The following is a 17,030-nucleotide window of genomic DNA, read 5'->3' as shown; positions in this document are numbered from 1 at the left end:
CAAAACCAAAATATGAACTTTTCATTACCCATAATAGGGGCACTTTAAAAAAAAAATTTTTTTTTTTGTGAGATTCTCCCATACACTTTTACAACATATGTACCATGGTACAGTGATAGGTTATATGGTAATACCATGCAAAATTCTACTATAGTTCCATGTCCAAAAAATTTGGTGGTGTTGTTCTATAGAGTTAAAATGATTGTATGATTGTAAAATATCAAGTGAATGATCCACAACACAACAGGATGAAAAAAAGAATATTTAATAAAGAAATGCATTAGGAACAACAACTGAATGAACATGAAAAATTACCTCTCAGCTTTGATATAACTGTATAAGTACAGATAATATTTTGTAATGCCGGCATTAGTGAAAACAACTGTTATACAGTGACTCTTCTAGATTAGACTTCACAATAGAGATTTACAAAAATACAAGAGCCACAATAGAAACCAAACCTCTCTCAGGCTCCAAATTACTTTCTCTCCTAAACTCGGACTTCCTGACTTAAACCTGTCAATTAACCGTTACAACACACGTGACAAATGCAGTGTATGAAAATTCACGGGCCACTGTAAGCCCTCGTTTGCATCTGTGTGAAACGTGACGTGAGCAGGGAGGTGCGTGCGAAGATGGCCGATTACTGAAGAACGTGGAGAAAGTTCACATGGGCAGACATGAAAGGTTTGCAGTGTAATTAATCACAAGCCAGAAAAAAGGGGATGTTTGTTGGGTGGCAGCCAGAGATTAATGCAAACTCGAGTCATTCCACTGCAAATCATGGGCAGGGAAACCAAGGTTTACTCAGAGACACGCTGGCAGGATTCACACGCTGACAGGCAGACCTTGCGAGTAACCTGTAACATACTTCAAAGAATATCTACTAAATCTCTCTTAGTGCTTCTGTTAAACATCATCATTTATTTGGCAGGCTTTTCTTAAAGTAACAGAAAGTAGCAGTGCAAAGCCGATACTACATTTTAACAGACACACAGGAGTTTTTAAAAGAGTGCAAGTACATATTGGACGTTTCCAAGCACAATTATATCTTGGAACTTTCTTGCATCTTTCTTGGTTTCACTGTCATGCAAAACCCAGAAATAATCTGTGTAGGAGGGCTTGTCAGTTCTCAGTGGTTGAGTTCACAATCTCTCTTATACCGGATGGACGAACTGATAGACGAGTCTTTGCGAGACATCTGGCTTGCGGATGATGCCCTTTTTATAGTACTGCCGAATAGAGCGGCTGAGTTTATCATAGTTCATAGCCGGACGGTTCTTCCTCAAACCCCAGAGACGCGCCACGTGAGCCGAATCTTCGATTTTGAAGATCCCTGTGAAGACACGCATCCAAAACACGTCCGTTATGGCATTAGGTAAGTTGCTTTACTAACACACCAAATAGCAGAGTGGTACTAGCATGTTTTTGGACATGTACACTCATAAAAAGGTTGTACAAGGGTTTTTTTCCCCCAGCAATGCCATTGAAGAACAATTTCTGGTTCCTCAAAGAACATTTAAGTGAACAGTTCTATAAAGAACCCTGTTTTTCTTAGTGTGAAGAACATTTGAATAATCCAAAGAACCTTTTTCCATTGTCACTCTTAAAAAGAAAGGTTCCAAAATGGGTTTTCGCAGCAATTCCATAGAAGAACCATTACTGGTCCTTCAAAGAACCTTTCCGTAAACAGTTCTTACTAGAACCATTTGTCATAGATTGAATAACAAACCTTTTTCCACTATAAAGAACCATTTTGTGGAATGGAAAGGTTTCATAGATGTTAAAGGTTTTTCATGGAACCACAGATACCAAGAACCATTCTTTTTAAGAATGCAGCATGGTACTGGAAATAGCTCAGCAAACTATCGTGTAAATTATCATGGAAAGTGTGGCCTAATTTTAACAGGCCATGGACATCCATTATTGTGCAGGAGAGCTGTCATGTCCTCACCTTTCTCTTTATTCAGCCAGCGGATGCAGCGTCCGTAACTGTGAGGTTTGAGGAGAAGTTCTCTGAGGAACTGCCACAGATGGATCGGCTGACCAGAACAAGACGAATCTGCTTCAGACCACAGCTCTTCACCTTCTGTGAGACAACACACACACACACGTACGGCATTATAGTTACATTTCAAGTAATAAGCCATACTAAAAAAATAATAATTTAGTCGGAATAGATCATAGCCAGAGCTATCCTTTTAAAAAAAAAATACATTTATATCTAGACTGCAAGCATGTGACAGAACTCAAAAATCAATAAGACTGTCTGGTCTAAAAGTGCGTGACACAAGCATGTTCTGTCAATCATTTCACATCCCTTCATTGATTATAATGGGAGTGTTCTGTTTTGTTTTGTGACACATCTTGTTTGCAGAACATAAGAAGTGAAAGTGTCATTTAAAGGTGACATATCATGAAAATCTGACTTTTCCAGGTTTTAAGTGTTATAATCTAGTCCCCGGTGCATCTACCAACCAAGGACACGTGAAAAAGATTAACCCAGTAACTTTGTTTTGGGAAGCTTTTTTCTGCAAGCGTCTGAGAAAACGAGCGCGTCTGATTTTGCTCGCTTTGTGACGTGTCAAAGGCATCTCATTATAATATTACAGCCCCTTAATCTGTAAGTTTCCACCCACGATGCCGTCATTTGATTTCGCAAGTGACAACGGTGTACCAGTTCTAATGCCATGGCGAAATTTTGAGCAAAACATGTTAATGTTCTGTCTTTAGCTGCACAGACGAGCACAGAACACTGTTTAGAGTCCCAGCCTCAAAGGAGACGAGAGAGCAGTGCATTTATTGAGTTATTTACTGTAAATTGCTGCTGCCACACAGATCTAAAATAAACATGCAATTTATTTCCCAGCTGTTTACCTTCACAGACATAACCGACTCGTGTGTTTTTAACATAATCTTGTGTGTGAATGAGAACTTAGTTTAGTACTCGCATGCTGTGACAGCCGCTTTCTGTGCGTGTGCTTCAGATGTGTGCGCTCAGAAAACCGTATATCAGAAGTTTAAACTCATATGGTTTAAAACGCATGATTTCAGCGTGATAAACATGATAATCAGAACCAAAACAGATGTTTTTAGCAGGTACAAGCTGTAATGTCGCAGCTCTATTCTAGAAAAGGGGGCGGGGAGCAGCAGCTCATTTGCATTTAAAGACACAGGCCCGAAAAACAGCGTGTTTCTGCTTCCACTCAAAATAGGCATTTTCAGAATTATATAATAAATGATCTGTGGAGTATTTTGAGCTGAAACTTCACAGACACATTCTGGGGACACCAGAGACTTATATTACATATTGTAAAAAGGGGCATAATATGTCTCCTTTAAAGAAAATATAAATCAACATGTACATGTATCATGGACCAGTGTTAGTATTATATATAATATTATAGTATTTATTAACATTTTGAACTAGCTTTATTTTTATATTTTCAGTTTTAATTTAAATTTTTAGTTTAAGCTTTAGTAATGTACATTAACTCATCATCATCTCTATTTTTCTCTATTTTTTCTATTTAGCTTTATTTTTCATTTATTTTTCAGTTTTTTTTTTGTAATTGTAATACTTCCACTTACACAAAAATTTAAATATAATGAAATACACTGAAGTACAATAAGTACCAAAACTTCCATAGAAATAAAATGGTAAATGAATATTGTAAGCATCAGTACCATGCCATTGCCAGAATACTTGTACAAGTTGTGTGATATAAATTTCAATGACAATCCTTTGCTTTCACTAGTATATTCTCTGTCTGTGGTCTATTTGTAAGGTATTGCCATGGTATTTTTCTGTATATTGGTATCATCGGTGTAGTTTGCTGTGCTGTTTCTGTGACGTACCTCTCATCCTGGTCTCTCCACCCGAACATCTTTCCTTCATCCAAGCAGCTGAGTGCACAAAGAAAGAGAGAAATGCAGCATGAATACACATGCATGCAAACATTCAGCTTACAGGACTGAGTTAAAGCTGCCTTATATGATACAATCTCTGAATTTCAGACAGGATGCAAAATTGAAATGTGAATTTGAATAAAAAGAAGTAGAATTAAAAATGGAATGGAATTAAATAAAAGGTAAAAATAGCTGCTGAAAGTTGTTTTTAATAATTAAATAATTCAGAAATAATATTTTTCATTATGAATTACCTGTAATCATAACATTAAAAAATAAGATAAAAATGCATTGTGCATACAGTATAAGAGAATAAATAGGTGTTATTAGTCAAAGTTAATCACAAAAAAATAGCAAAAATTATTTATTAATATTTTGACTTTGCTTTTTTTACATTCTCATAGTTATTTTAATTTTTAGTTTACGCTTTAGTGATTTTGTTATGTGTTGTTGTGAATTGTATTACTTTTTAAATATTTCAATTTAGTTTGAACTTATTTCAGTTTTAGTTTTAGTACATTTCATTTAGTCGACAAAAGAACATTTCTAATTTTCATTTAGTGTTTTTAAGTTTAAGTTCAACTTTCTAATCTTTAACTTTTTAAGTTGAACCTTTTAACCTATTTTTTTAATTTTTATTTTATTATTTCAATTAATATTCATTAAACAATATTGAATAGTTTTAGTTAACAACAACAACACTGTCACTGTGCTGTATTTTTTTTTATTGTATTTTAGTGAGTTTGCTGCCATTCAAAATCTGATTCAACTTCCTGTTTGGCTAATTCAATTCAAATTCACACTGATTAAATGAAAGGGAGTGAATTCTTATATTCTGAATCTTGCACAGCCCTAAATTCAAACAGTCCTCTGCATGTACTGTAGTAAATACTTAGCTAACTCCGCACACACTGATCAGACTATTTGTATTTCACCTGATTTCCATATATCCAGATGTGCGTGTAAAGTTTCGCTGCACTGAGGCGAACGCTGTCGGAAGTCTTCCTCGCTCATGGAGCATAAATCTTTGCCATCCAGGTCCTGGAAGGCCTTTCCCACCTGCGGGAGCCTGTAGAGATGCTCCGTCCACAGCAGCCACTTCTGAACGTTCCCACAATTCCACTCCATCGGGTCTGAAAGATCAGATCAGATAAGCGATCAGTCTGGAGCGCTCAGCCATCTCTGGCAAAACACACTGTTGGGATTCAGAGCTGTTTGGACAGACTCCAAATGTTTTGAAACGTCTTAGTGAAGGAGAGCACCATTCAGAAGAGCAAACAGTGGGGATGGGTGTTTACATAAGGTGGTGTGACTGTATAAAGACGCAAAATTTAGCATGATACCACAAACTGCATGAACGTGCTCGTAAAATACGGACAAAGCAATAAATCAATTGTAATATGACATGCTGCTGACAATTATGAGCTATTTTAAGATGCACAGATATTTTAAAACAATATCTGCGAGATGTATTTGAATGTTTGCCTGCTCATCATCATTATACGGGAGAGGTTTGAATGTCCTTAAGGAAAGCTCTCAGCACATTAGTGAAACTCCGGAGGATTAGGCAGATCCTGGTCTATGTGCTTTCAGCTGCCTTCAGGGCTGCTGGAGTCAAAGGCCTTTTCTAACAGTTTCATTCTGTCTGTTTGCACGGCTCAATCATAACTCAGATCTGTCTGTCACTCACATTGAACAGGAGTGATGAATGGCGAGTTGTTCATTTGAATAAGTGTCATGATAATATCAGCATGTTGTGTTTTACTGCGGAGACTGTGAACGAGATGTGCCATGAGTGTATCACAAGTATTTTTCTATATAGGCGATATATTTGTGAAGATATATTCTGAATGTATTTTACAGAAATATTTGACCTTAATATATTGATCTCATTCTGCTATATGTGAATATGCATGATATATTTGCATATAGAATTATAATCTGAATGTAATGTAAACAAAATTTGAATTTATAGCAGTTTAATATAGTCTAAATACATTATTTGTATGTATCTGGCATCAATACATGACTTTTATCATATCTTTTTTATATATTACTATAGCTGCTTATCTTATTTTGCCGTTTCAGATTGTACAATCTTATCTTATCTTTTGCCTAAGCATCTTTAAGGTTGAGGAATATTTAACATTAACATTAAACATTAAATACATGGAATGAAAGCGTCAAATATTTTGTAAAATTTTGCACCAAAAAGACCAATATATAAATATTTGATGTATTTCTTTTCTTTTAAGTATTTAACATTTATTGTAATATTTTATTTAAAAAATACAATAACTATTTTATTACTTAAACTATATTAATATTTCTTAAATATATAAATATTCATACATCTTATTATCTTTATTAATTAAAATAATATTTGATTAATGTTTAAAATGTGTATATTTTGTGTAAGTGTAAGTTTTTAAAAATAATTTTAATAGTTAATTAATTTAATTTAAATAATAATAATATTTTCATATATATATATATATAATATTTAAATAATGTAATTACATTCTATTTTATTATTTAAAAAATAGTTTAAATAATAGTTAATTAATTTAATTTAATGTGTTAAATAGTTAATTATTTTATATGTGACCCTGGACCACAAAACCAGTCTTAAGTCGCACGGGTTTATTTGTCACAATATGGGTCAAAATGATCGATTTTTTCTTTTATGCCAAAAATCATTAGGATATTAAGTAAAGATCATGTTCCATGAAGATATTTTGGAAATTTCCTACCGTAAATATATCAAAACTTAATATTTGATTAGTAATATGCATTGCTAAGGACTTCGTTTGGACAACTTAAAAGGTGATTTTCTCAATATTTAGATTTCTTGCACCCTAATTGGAATGATTAGAATCATTACCTGGTGTGATGTTGAGAAGTTTACAAGCGGTCTCAATGTCCTTCAGAACTTCTCCCACTACCAGGCTTTGCACCTGTTCTAAAGATCTCTCCTCCACCTGTTCCTCCAGAGTAGGAGACAGCGGGGAGGCTCCCAGCCCGGGGCTGTCGATCACAGGGCACTGCTCCGGCTCCTGACACGGCTCCAGTCTGGGCCCGACGTCCGTGGATGTGGACGAATCCGACACCCTCACCAGCCAGGCGGCATCCTCGGTGAACAGCATGTCGAAGCAGGACAGATAGAGTCCCGGATGTCCTCGGTCCGAGCCGTCAAGACGGGGTTTGTGGTCGACCATCTCCAAGCCATCTTCTCGCTTAAGAAGGGCCAGCGAGCTCTCGGTGAAGCCTGTGGAGTGCGGTGGCTGAAGAACAGCGCTGTCTGACTGGATTCGGACGGGACTGGCCATTATCTCCTGCAGAAATTAAAGAGAAGAGTTGTTATTAAACCATACGCCTTGATATTACACAATTGTATGACTATGTAGTGTGTAAAAGAGCAGCCGTACACCAGAACGTTCAGCAAACTGCTGGTTCTTGAAGGTTTTGGTGCTTCATAGCCAAGCAACTCATCCTATGCAAAGAAAACTCTGAGCCTGAGTGATGCTGTTTCTGTTTTTAAGGCTTCCAGGATGAATGGGAATGAACGCAGAAAGTCAGTGCAACATGGGGGAAGCAAACTGGATTTGACTGAGTCACTTACTCATGGGTCACTTGTACAGAATGGCGACTGACACCGGAGCAGAGCAGCGGTTTGGAGGACTGCTTTCAAGGTGCCGTCCCCGGTCTCCTGTCTCCTGTGTCAGCATGAGTTTTTAATCAAATCGCAAAGAGGAAAAGATGCTTCAGATGTAGGAGCTGGAGCTGATATCTATCTCCAGTGGCCAGAGGGTAAAGACACAAAGGTGGGAAGACTGCTTGAAGGAAAGAGCAGCTCGGGTTACAAGTTCACTGGAAGATCATTATGCTTCCAAAGCACTAATAGCCTTAGAGAAATGTCTTTTTAAACTGCCGGTTGAAAACAAGAGTTTCCTTAAACAGTTTGTCTTGAAACAGTCATCTGCCAAAGCGAAATATACCTTAAAGTGAAATGAGAAGAGATATTGCAGGAAACATGCAAAAGAACAAAGACGACAAGCTGTTAGGGTCACATCAACACATGTGGCTGTCAAAATAGTGATATACATCAATATAAACCAGGGACGATATTGTTAACTAAAACTAAAGCTGTAAAAAATTGTTTTCAGCAATTAAAATAAAGCTGTAAAAATATAAATAATACATGAAAAATTTATATATTTTAGTTATAATTCATATAAAAATAATATTTTATTATGTAAATAAATAATTATTAGTTTATTTATTAAATAAAACGTTTTGATTTATTAATATAAAATTGCTGAAACTAAAATAATTAGAAATGAACTAATTAGAAATATTAAAAGCAAATAATATCTAATAATATTGTTAAAAAACAACTGAAACAAAACAAAATATACATAGTAAATGAAAAACGAATTTAAATCAGAAATACTGTCTTTGCAACTAACTGAACTAAATGTATAAATAACTAAACAAACAAACAAATCAATAAATGTTAAAAATCAATATAAAAAATCTGATAAAATGAACACAGCAAACCTTGAACTTAAATGAAATGAAACTAAAATGAAAATGAACGAGCTAAATCAAATGATTAATAAACTACTATAGTTTTTGAGTGGTTCTTTCCCATGCAAAGGTTTCCGCAATCATGCAAATGCACTGTGGATGCTGACACTGAACCTTTCCTAAAAATATCAGCTGTTCTTTGAATGAAGGCTGTGCAATATTAAAATATGTCTTAGGGGCATCTAAGAAACTCCTCTGAGGAATGCAAGAAAGCTGTCAAATATTCCCTGTGATAGAAACAAGGATCATCATGAATCATGAAGGTCTTGTCAGGGCCTCCACATTACATGAAGAACATCACAGGCAGCCAACGAGAGGCTGTCGGAACGAACAAAGCCTGCTACAACTGAGTACAACTGTAATTTGGACACACTCAGTGTTCGAATGTAAAAGCAGAAACAGATGGTTCACAAGTATTTTTTAAATTGTCTCCAGTCTTAAAGGGACAGTTCACCCAAAAATGACACCGGTCATCATTTCAAAATCAAATGCTCTTCTTTTGTGTTTTGCATAAGTCACACAGGTTTGGAACAGCATGTAAATGAGTAAACGATGACAGAAGTTTCATGCAAGCAACCACATCTCTGATTTCTGGATCTTCCTGCATAGACATTTTCCTCTTTGCACTGCGTTGGATTTCGTATGTTTTATTGATAGCCATAAAATTTCATATATAGATCCTGTGAGGGTATTTGTGGGGCAGCCTCCTCTTTTCATAAGTAAATATGCGGGCGTAATAGTCTGATTTAAAGTTCATGGCACAGATGGAGAGTAAGACGTGCTTGTCGGTAATCTGTTGTCATTAGAGTGTATGTCTACAGGACAGTCCCCATCTACCACATGTTCTCGGACAACCTCCGTTTGTTTGGACACACTACTGCCGTCATTCATAAACTGGTGAGATTGCTCCACACCCAGCGATAGCAGAGGAAAAGAGGTATAAAAAGAAAACAATCATTCAGGTTTTAAAGGATGGATTATGGCTTAAACCTTTTATTGTGTCTCTCAGTTGACTTTTCCCTCATTTTTAAAAGCTTTCAAAAGTTACAGTTACATTACCTTCTAAATTCACCTCTATAATAACTTTATAAAGTTTTAAAATCACAAACATTAATCTTTGCATTTTCAATAATAACAACAATGTTTAAATAAAATAAGCTTTTTAAATGAATGAAAATGCAACTGTTCATTGTTAGTTTGTGTTAGCTCAGGTTCACTCAGAATAATATTAAAAGATGTAACTTTTTAATAATGCATTAGTAAATGCAATTTCAGTAATGTATTAGTAAATGTTAAAATTAACATTAACTAAGAATAATAAAGACTTTATAAGTATTTTTCATTGTAGGTTCATGTTAACTAATGTTAAGTAACGAAACCTTGTTGTGACAATTCTCGTTATTACAATTTGTACTATTTTCATTAAATTTTTTAATTTTTTTTAATTAATAATAATAAATTAAGTATATTTATTCATTTATTTTTTGTTTTATGAAAAGTTAATTTTTTTTTATTCCAGGACGTACGACAAGCATAAATTGAAGGCGTTTCATTTGTCAAGACTTCAAGTAGTAAAACGTGTCAAAATGGCACTGCTGCTACTGCATGCATCACGTTGGACACGGCGATGGAATGGCAGAGGGTCAGAGGTCAAACCATTTGTCTCTCGCTCTTTCATATCTCTGTATGCAAACACAAACGGAGGCCCCGGACCGTATCTTTGAAGCTGGCCTGGAGTAAACCCTGAAGGAAATGAAGTTATCCTTCATGGAATCCCCGTTCTCATCTCCAAACGCCTGCTGTTTTCACATCCCCCTCCCTCTCCTCTCCAAGGAAAAAGCTGGAGCGTGCTTTTGGGGCCAGCTTAGTTTCATGTCTGTAACCTAGTGTCCACTCTTGCTCGCAACAGCTTGCGATAAGCCCATTAGACAGGCACATTTAGTCATATTGACTCTGGCCAGCGGAGAAAAAGCAGCGGTGAGGAGATGCAAACACGCTCCCCAGGCGCGGGATTAGGCCTGTGACTGATCCTTAAAGTTTGGTTAAAGACTCTAAAATTCATTTTGGAAGGGTTAAGAGCCGCTCCATTTGCCAGGTCAGCAGCATTCAGTGCTAAATAACCACTGTTTATCAGCGTCTCTCACCAGAAGACACAACACTGGCCCTTCCCAGCAGTCACACTATACACCTGCTGTATTCATGCATGGTGCACTTCTCTAAAAAGCATACAGAAAAGGAAATAAATTATAATAATAAAATAAAAGTTAATAAAAGTTTTTTTTGTCATTATACTGCAGTGATTAAAAAATAAAGTAAAAAATAAATTAAAGTGATTTTAAAAAATAAAATAAAATGACAATGTCCAGAAAAAAGCTTTAATTCTCATAGAAATCTAAATTTGTCCTAATATAGACTTCAGTTATAGTGATTCATTTATGCATGATGCACTTATTTAAAAAAAAAAGTAATGAAAATAAATAATAAAAAACTTAAGAAAGAAAGAAACAAAGAAAGGTCCTGAAAGGCTTTATTTATAATGTTTATGCATGGTGTACTTCTTTTAAAAGCATACAGGAAAGAAAATAAAAATTATATATATATATATATATATATATATATATATATATTTTTTTTTTTTGCATTGTGACAATTTTCTTGTTAATTAAATACAGTACCAAATTAGGCTTCATTTTCTTCTAGTTCTTCTAATTTTCTTTTGTGTTGGAATCTCTCCCATCATGGCTCAGTTCAATAGCAAAACATTACCTATTAATATCGAGTCTCACCGCTCAATGAGTCTATTAGGTTGTGTATCAGTGTGGACACGCCGTGCTCACAGCAAACGTCTCTTACTGGAAGAAATGCTCCGTCGACTGCAGGGTTTCAACAACAGCTGCGCAATACTCAGCTTGTTCACATCATAAGGACATAAAAGATTTGGCAATCATTACAAGCAATTAGTGCAGTGGCTCCCCCACCATATGACTGAGCTCCAGTGATGTGTCGTACAACGACTGGCTGATTCTGAAAAACCAGCAGCATAAAAGTTTTTTTTGTCATTATACTGCAGTGATTAAAAAATAAAGTAAAAAATAAATTAAAGTGATTTTAAAAAATAAAATAAAATGACAATGTCCAGAAAAAAGCTTTAATTCTCATAGAAATCTAAATTTGTCCTAATATAGACTTCAGTTATAGTGATTCATTTATGCATGATGCACTTATTTAAAAAAAAAAGTAATGAAAATAAATAATAAAAAACTTAAGAAAGAAAGAAACAAAGAAAGGTCCTGAAAGGCTTTATTTATAATGTTTATGCATGGTGCTGTCTATAATAATGCACTCTAAAAAATGCTGGGTTGTTTCAACCCAACTCTGGGTCAAATATGGATTAACCCAACTTTTGGGTTAAAAATTTTATGCAAAAATTTAACCCAGTGGTTGGGTTAGTCCATATTTGACCCAAAGTTGGGTTGAAACAACCCAGCATTTTTTAGAGTGTATCCAAGGTCAAAATGCCATATCCATGTAAAGTAGCCCCAAAAATTAGAGCCTTATATAGCACACTTAAAATTGACTAAATATCAGTATGGGTTTTCAGACTGAGCTTAACGCTGGGTTATTGTCAAAAATTATCCACAGCTTTACGTTGTTTCAACCCAACTCTGGGTCAAATATGGATTAACCCAACTTTTGGGTTAAAAATTTTATGCAAAAATTTAACCCAATGGTTGGGTTAGTCCATATTTGACCCAAAGTTGGGTTGAAACAACCCAGCATTTTTTAGAGTGTATCCAAGGTCAAAATGCCATATCCATGTAAAGTAGCCCCAAAAATTAGAGCCTTATATAGCACACTTAAAATTGACTAAATATCAGTATGGGTTTTCAGACTGAGCTTAACGCTGGGTTATTGTCAAAAATTATCCACAGCTTTACTCCAAATAAAACCAAAAACCATAGTTATAGTGGTTAAACCATATTGACCCAAATTTAACCATGGTTTTACTATACTAACCCTCGTTTAACCGTGGTATTTGTAGTAAAACTGTGGTTATACAAATGGTAAGCAATCTGCCAAAAAAACATAGCTAGCCTACTACAGTTTTACTATAATAAAACCATTTGAAATAGTTAACCCTGGGTCATTTCAAACCCTGGTTGTGATTCACGGTTCACACTGCTCTTTTGTTTGATTAACAAATAATAATGGGTATATAAGATGACACTGTACATTATTAAACCCGGGTTAAGTTCAGAGTGAAAAGCCCTATTAGAAGTAGGGTTAGGACAGTTTGCAGCACTTTTGCGGTGTTAACCCGGCATTGCACTGAGCAACGTTGAAAGTTACGGCTAGACGCTTAGCAACCGACAGCCAATTGCGTAGCTCATATTAACGTGCTTTGGTCAGTTACGTGCTTTGGTCAGTGACACTGACGTCGCAAATATGCAAATAAGAACGTTAACACTGAGTTTAGGAACTTACACAGTGTACAAGTTTATTGATACCCAAGATTAATTGTTAACCCCAGGTAAATTATGAGCACTGTGAAACGTGAATCAAGATAACTCAGGATTATGTTTACCTGGGATTAGAATGACCCAGGGTTAACTAGGCCCTATTTCAAGTGCGAAAAACCCATGTCAAAACCATACAAGACATCTGACATTTTAAGTGTGTTTTAAGTGTCTAAAGTGTTTCTGAGCCAAAATATATTATTCCTATAATATATTTTATGTCATAGCCTATAGGCTATATGAATATTCATTTTATTGTTTCATTAATAAACAAACTCGGATTGGAATTTTTGGCCCACAATAGTAAGGAAATTATGATTTTAAAGATTAAAGATGCTGTGGCACATCTTTCACTGATTTAAAATGAAAATGCAAATTTGTTGCATTGTTCTGTGACATTATAAGGCCATCATCTATCTTGTAAGACTGTAAAAACATTGAATTTTGCCATAATTTCTTTACAAACACAACCCACCCTGCTGTTTGAACAAAAACTGGCATGGCTTGGTAATATGCAAAGTGCCATATTAAGTCACTCAACCGCTGAGAGCCGCCTTTGATAAGTATCTCTGATTCATTTTGGGAGCTTTAAGCTCAAATGAAATCATACAGGGGATTTCTTCATTACTCAACATCACATTTATTCTCCTCTGCTAACGTGTTTGTTCTACTTCCTCGACCTCCAGAGCAGGTGTGGTGTACCTGTGCCAGGTTTTCTCAGACGTCTCAACTAGGCTATCTACAATCTTGCTTGACACCATTTGATACTGTGACCAAAAGACTGGAATCAAATATCAAATTTTTAAAAGAATAGCTCACTTAAAAATAACAAAAATTCTGTCATTTGTGTGTGTCGGCCCAAACCCTAATTTTGTATTTGAGCAACTGTTTTCCATAAAATAAAGGCAAATTGTGATTTTTACTGTCAAGCTTAAAAAATGACTGACAGCCGCCTTTGATAAGTATCTCTGATTCATTCTGGGAGCTTTAAGCTCAAGTGAAATCGTACAGGGGATTTCTTCATTACTCAACATCACATTTATTCTCCTCTGCTAACGTGTTTGTTCTACTTCCTCGACCTCCAGAGCAGGTGTGGTGTACCTGTGCCAGGTTTTCTCAGACGTCTCAACTAGGCTATCTACAATCTTGCTTGACACCATTTGATACTGTGACCAAAAGACTGGAATCAAATATCAAATTTTTTAAAGAATAGCTCACTTAAAAATAACAAAAATTCTGTCATTTGTGTGTGTCGGCCCAAACCCTAATTTTTGTATTTGAGCAACTGTTTTCCATAAAATAAAGGCAAATTGTGATTTTTACTGTCAAGCTTAAAAAATGACAATAAATAAATAAATAAATAAAATAATGCAAAATCAAATGTAAGAAAATCATTTTTAGCAGTGTAGGCTAGTTCATGCAATGCATGCACTATATTTTAAGTTATATATGGACTTTTATTTAAAAAGAAAAATTAGAAGTCATGCAAGTTTGGAACATAAGATTTTTGATCTGTTGCTTTAAGGAAAAGTTGGAAAAGTCACTCAGTACAATGTAACACTTTAGTGTAGTCACAATACCGTGCTTAGCCTCAGTGGAAATCAATAGAAACTTTACATTTGCCTTTGGGAATTGAGCTCTTTTCTTCTTCTGAAGGATTTGGATGAAAGCCAGAGCACAAGTCACTTGCACTTTTCCCTTCAGGGGAAAAAAAACTGTCATTTGTGGTTTGCTGGTGGTGTTCTGGAGGCTGCCAGATGACATTCGAAAACCTAAGAGCTTTACACCTTTTAATTTTTGAGATAAGTTCCCCCTTTTTTTTCTAAATAAGGACACATTGCATGTGAACGACAGGTGAACTGTGTCAGCTTGAGAACAGGTGCATTCAGAATCATCATATCGGCCTCTATCAATGACATGAGCTGGTGATAAGGCTGATTGCTCGGTTGCCTGGAGAACTTAAATACATATATTTATTAATGCATTTGTGTGTTTTGCCACACAAAAACTGCATTACCGGTCAAATGTTTGGACATGCCTCCTCCTTTATTATGACCAGTTTCTTCATTTGATAAGAATAGTAAATTCATAAAAACTATAAAGTAGTAAAAATTAAAGTATGGGAATGATTTAGTGACAAACACATGTTGCAAATCTGAGCTTCTTCCCAACTTCTTGAGGCTTATCCTGGCATGCTTTTAAACACTATAGTGAAAGATGGCAATTTTAATTTTGAATTCATTTATAGCCTGAAATTAGGTGTAGCCAAAACTAATTCAAAGCACTCAAGCATTTGCAAAAATATGTTCTGAGAACGTTGTGCTAACATTTCCATTAAGCTATGAAAATGATAAAACACACAAAAAAATAAATAAATAAATAAAAAAAAATCTTGATTATGTGAATGTTAAACACAAAATTAAAGGGGAACGTTTTATTTTATTATTTTGCAAACATTAGGGGAACATTACCTTTGAATGTTCTCTAAACCATCATAGATGGATATCCTAAATTTTTCAGAAAAACATTCCATAAACAATGCATAAATAATATTTTTTTTTTTGCTAATGGTTTGAGAACGTTATAACTTTGAATTAATGTTCTATTAACGTTACTGAATGAATATATGTTCATAATGTTGAGAGAACCTTGCCAGAACGTTCTGAGAACGTTCACTGTTAGAAGGTTTTTAATGTCAGATATTCAGTCAAATGTGTCTGAAACTGTTGACTGGTGATGTACACTTCAAAATATTTGCTTTTCCTTATAAATACAGATAAAAATACCAATAGCAGGTTTGTTGCCCTTGAAAGTGGGTTGATAGGAGGTAGCTGTGCAGACTTACCTGTCCGGGTGAAGACAGTGTTAGAGGTGCGATCAGGAAGGCCTCTGCTTGATTCCTTTGGTTTCTGCTTGTTTCTCAAATGTGGGTCTAATTCTAGGCCTCCTACAGACTCAACAGGGAACGCGACACGCTGGAATTGTGGAGTGCCACATTACTAACCTCAATGACTAATACTGCTAGTGACAAGAGCGTGTGTGAGTGCACCTGATGTGGGTGTGCTCAAGACTTCAAGTAAGAGTTAGTGAAGGAATGCCTGCTTCATTGACTCCCGTTGCACTTTTATACACAGGCCTTATTAAGTTGTGTAAACATTGCCTCAGAGCCCCATTCCCAGCCTGAAGGCGTTTGACATGCCAGTCCGTTGTTGTGGACCACTAACCCCCACCCTCAAAGGAGGAAAGACACAGTTACCAGAGGAACTGCCTGATTAAATGTCTGATATCCGGTTTTTAATCTTAAATGACAACAGTTATGAGAAATATGATGGGGGTAAATATGGCAAGATGGTTTAGACGTTTTGAGAATTTTTATTTCATTTCGGTCCATAGATTTTTGATTTTATTGGTGTATGTGCACAAAATCATATAACCAAAAGAAAGAAATTAATTATTGTCATTATAATTATAGTCTTATAGAATACGTTTCTGCAAAATATATCGAATTTTTATTTGGAGTATATACGAATTGGTCAAAAATCACACCATAGGAAATGAATCTTTTGCATACAGGAATTTATATAAAATTATTAACAATCTAATCAGTAATTTTATACAATAATTCTTCTTTATGCCAAATGTAATTCATTTCCCATGATGTTTCATGAAAAAATAAAAAAATCTGAAAAAACAAATCTGTTGGAAAGATGCATATGTGTAGAAATATATGCTGCCTTCTTATCTATGTGCAGATGTTATGGTACAGATATATAACTTCAAGGTGTTTCTCTCGGTAACAAATTGTGATGCAAAACACAGAGTACATTTCCAGATATTTCTGCTCATTTGAGTGTGAGAGTTTGTGCGTCAGTGTGCTGATGATACGTCTGCAAGCACGCAGCATGCCAAAATGTTTGCACAGTTAAACAGACACACCAATGCAAACCCCCCACACACACACACTTAATACAGACTTTATTGATAATAGGAAATTGAGAGAGAGAGAGAGAGAGA

The 17,030-nt window shown here is 35.3% G+C and overlaps 1 protein-coding gene across 2 annotated transcripts; it reads right to left on the bottom strand.

The window, feature by feature from the left end:
- Positions 1-1,118: 1,118 nt before the first annotated feature.
- On the bottom strand, positions 1,119-16,097 carry spdef (SAM pointed domain containing ets transcription factor). 2 transcript variants are annotated; one of them, XM_016285858.1, is made up of 6 exons: positions 15,862-16,097; positions 6,794-7,244; positions 4,845-5,042; positions 3,859-3,906; positions 1,955-2,089; positions 1,119-1,336 (listed from the first exon to the last, which is right to left on the bottom strand). In XM_016285858.1, the coding sequence occupies exons 2-6, from the start codon at positions 7,236-7,238 to the stop codon at positions 1,158-1,160; spliced, it is 1,005 nt and encodes a 334-aa protein (XP_016141344.1). In that variant the 5' UTR covers positions 7,239-7,244; positions 15,862-16,097; the 3' UTR covers positions 1,119-1,157. The 2 variants fall into 2 exon arrangements, with proteins under 2 accessions (XP_016141344.1, XP_016141345.1); XM_016285859.1 differs by lacking the exon at positions 15,862-16,097 and adding an exon at positions 7,532-7,745.
- Between the last annotated feature and the right edge of the window lie 933 nt (positions 16,098-17,030).

This window comes from Sinocyclocheilus grahami, unplaced genomic scaffold (assembly GCF_001515645.1).
Source record: "Sinocyclocheilus grahami isolate Dianchi unplaced genomic scaffold, SAMN03320097.WGS_v1.1 scaffold202.1, whole genome shotgun sequence".
NCBI classification, from domain to species: Eukaryota; Metazoa; Chordata; class Actinopteri; order Cypriniformes; family Cyprinidae; genus Sinocyclocheilus; species Sinocyclocheilus grahami.
The sequence above is the reverse complement of the archived record's forward strand: the minus strand, read 5'-3'. Positions and strand labels throughout refer to the sequence as shown.

Coding starts and splice junctions, on each gene's coding strand:
- spdef (XM_016285858.1), bottom strand. CDS start 7,238: ATGGCCAGTCCCGTCCGAATCCAGTCAGACAGCGCTGTTCTTCAGCCA. Junction 2,090..3,858: donor TGGAGAGACCAGGATGAGAG/GTACGTCACAGA, acceptor GTTGTCTCACAG/AAGGTGAAGAGCTGTGGTCT. Junction 1,337..1,954: donor CTGGCTGAATAAAGAGAAAG/GTGAGGACATGA, acceptor GTGTCTTCACAG/GGATCTTCAAAATCGAAGAT.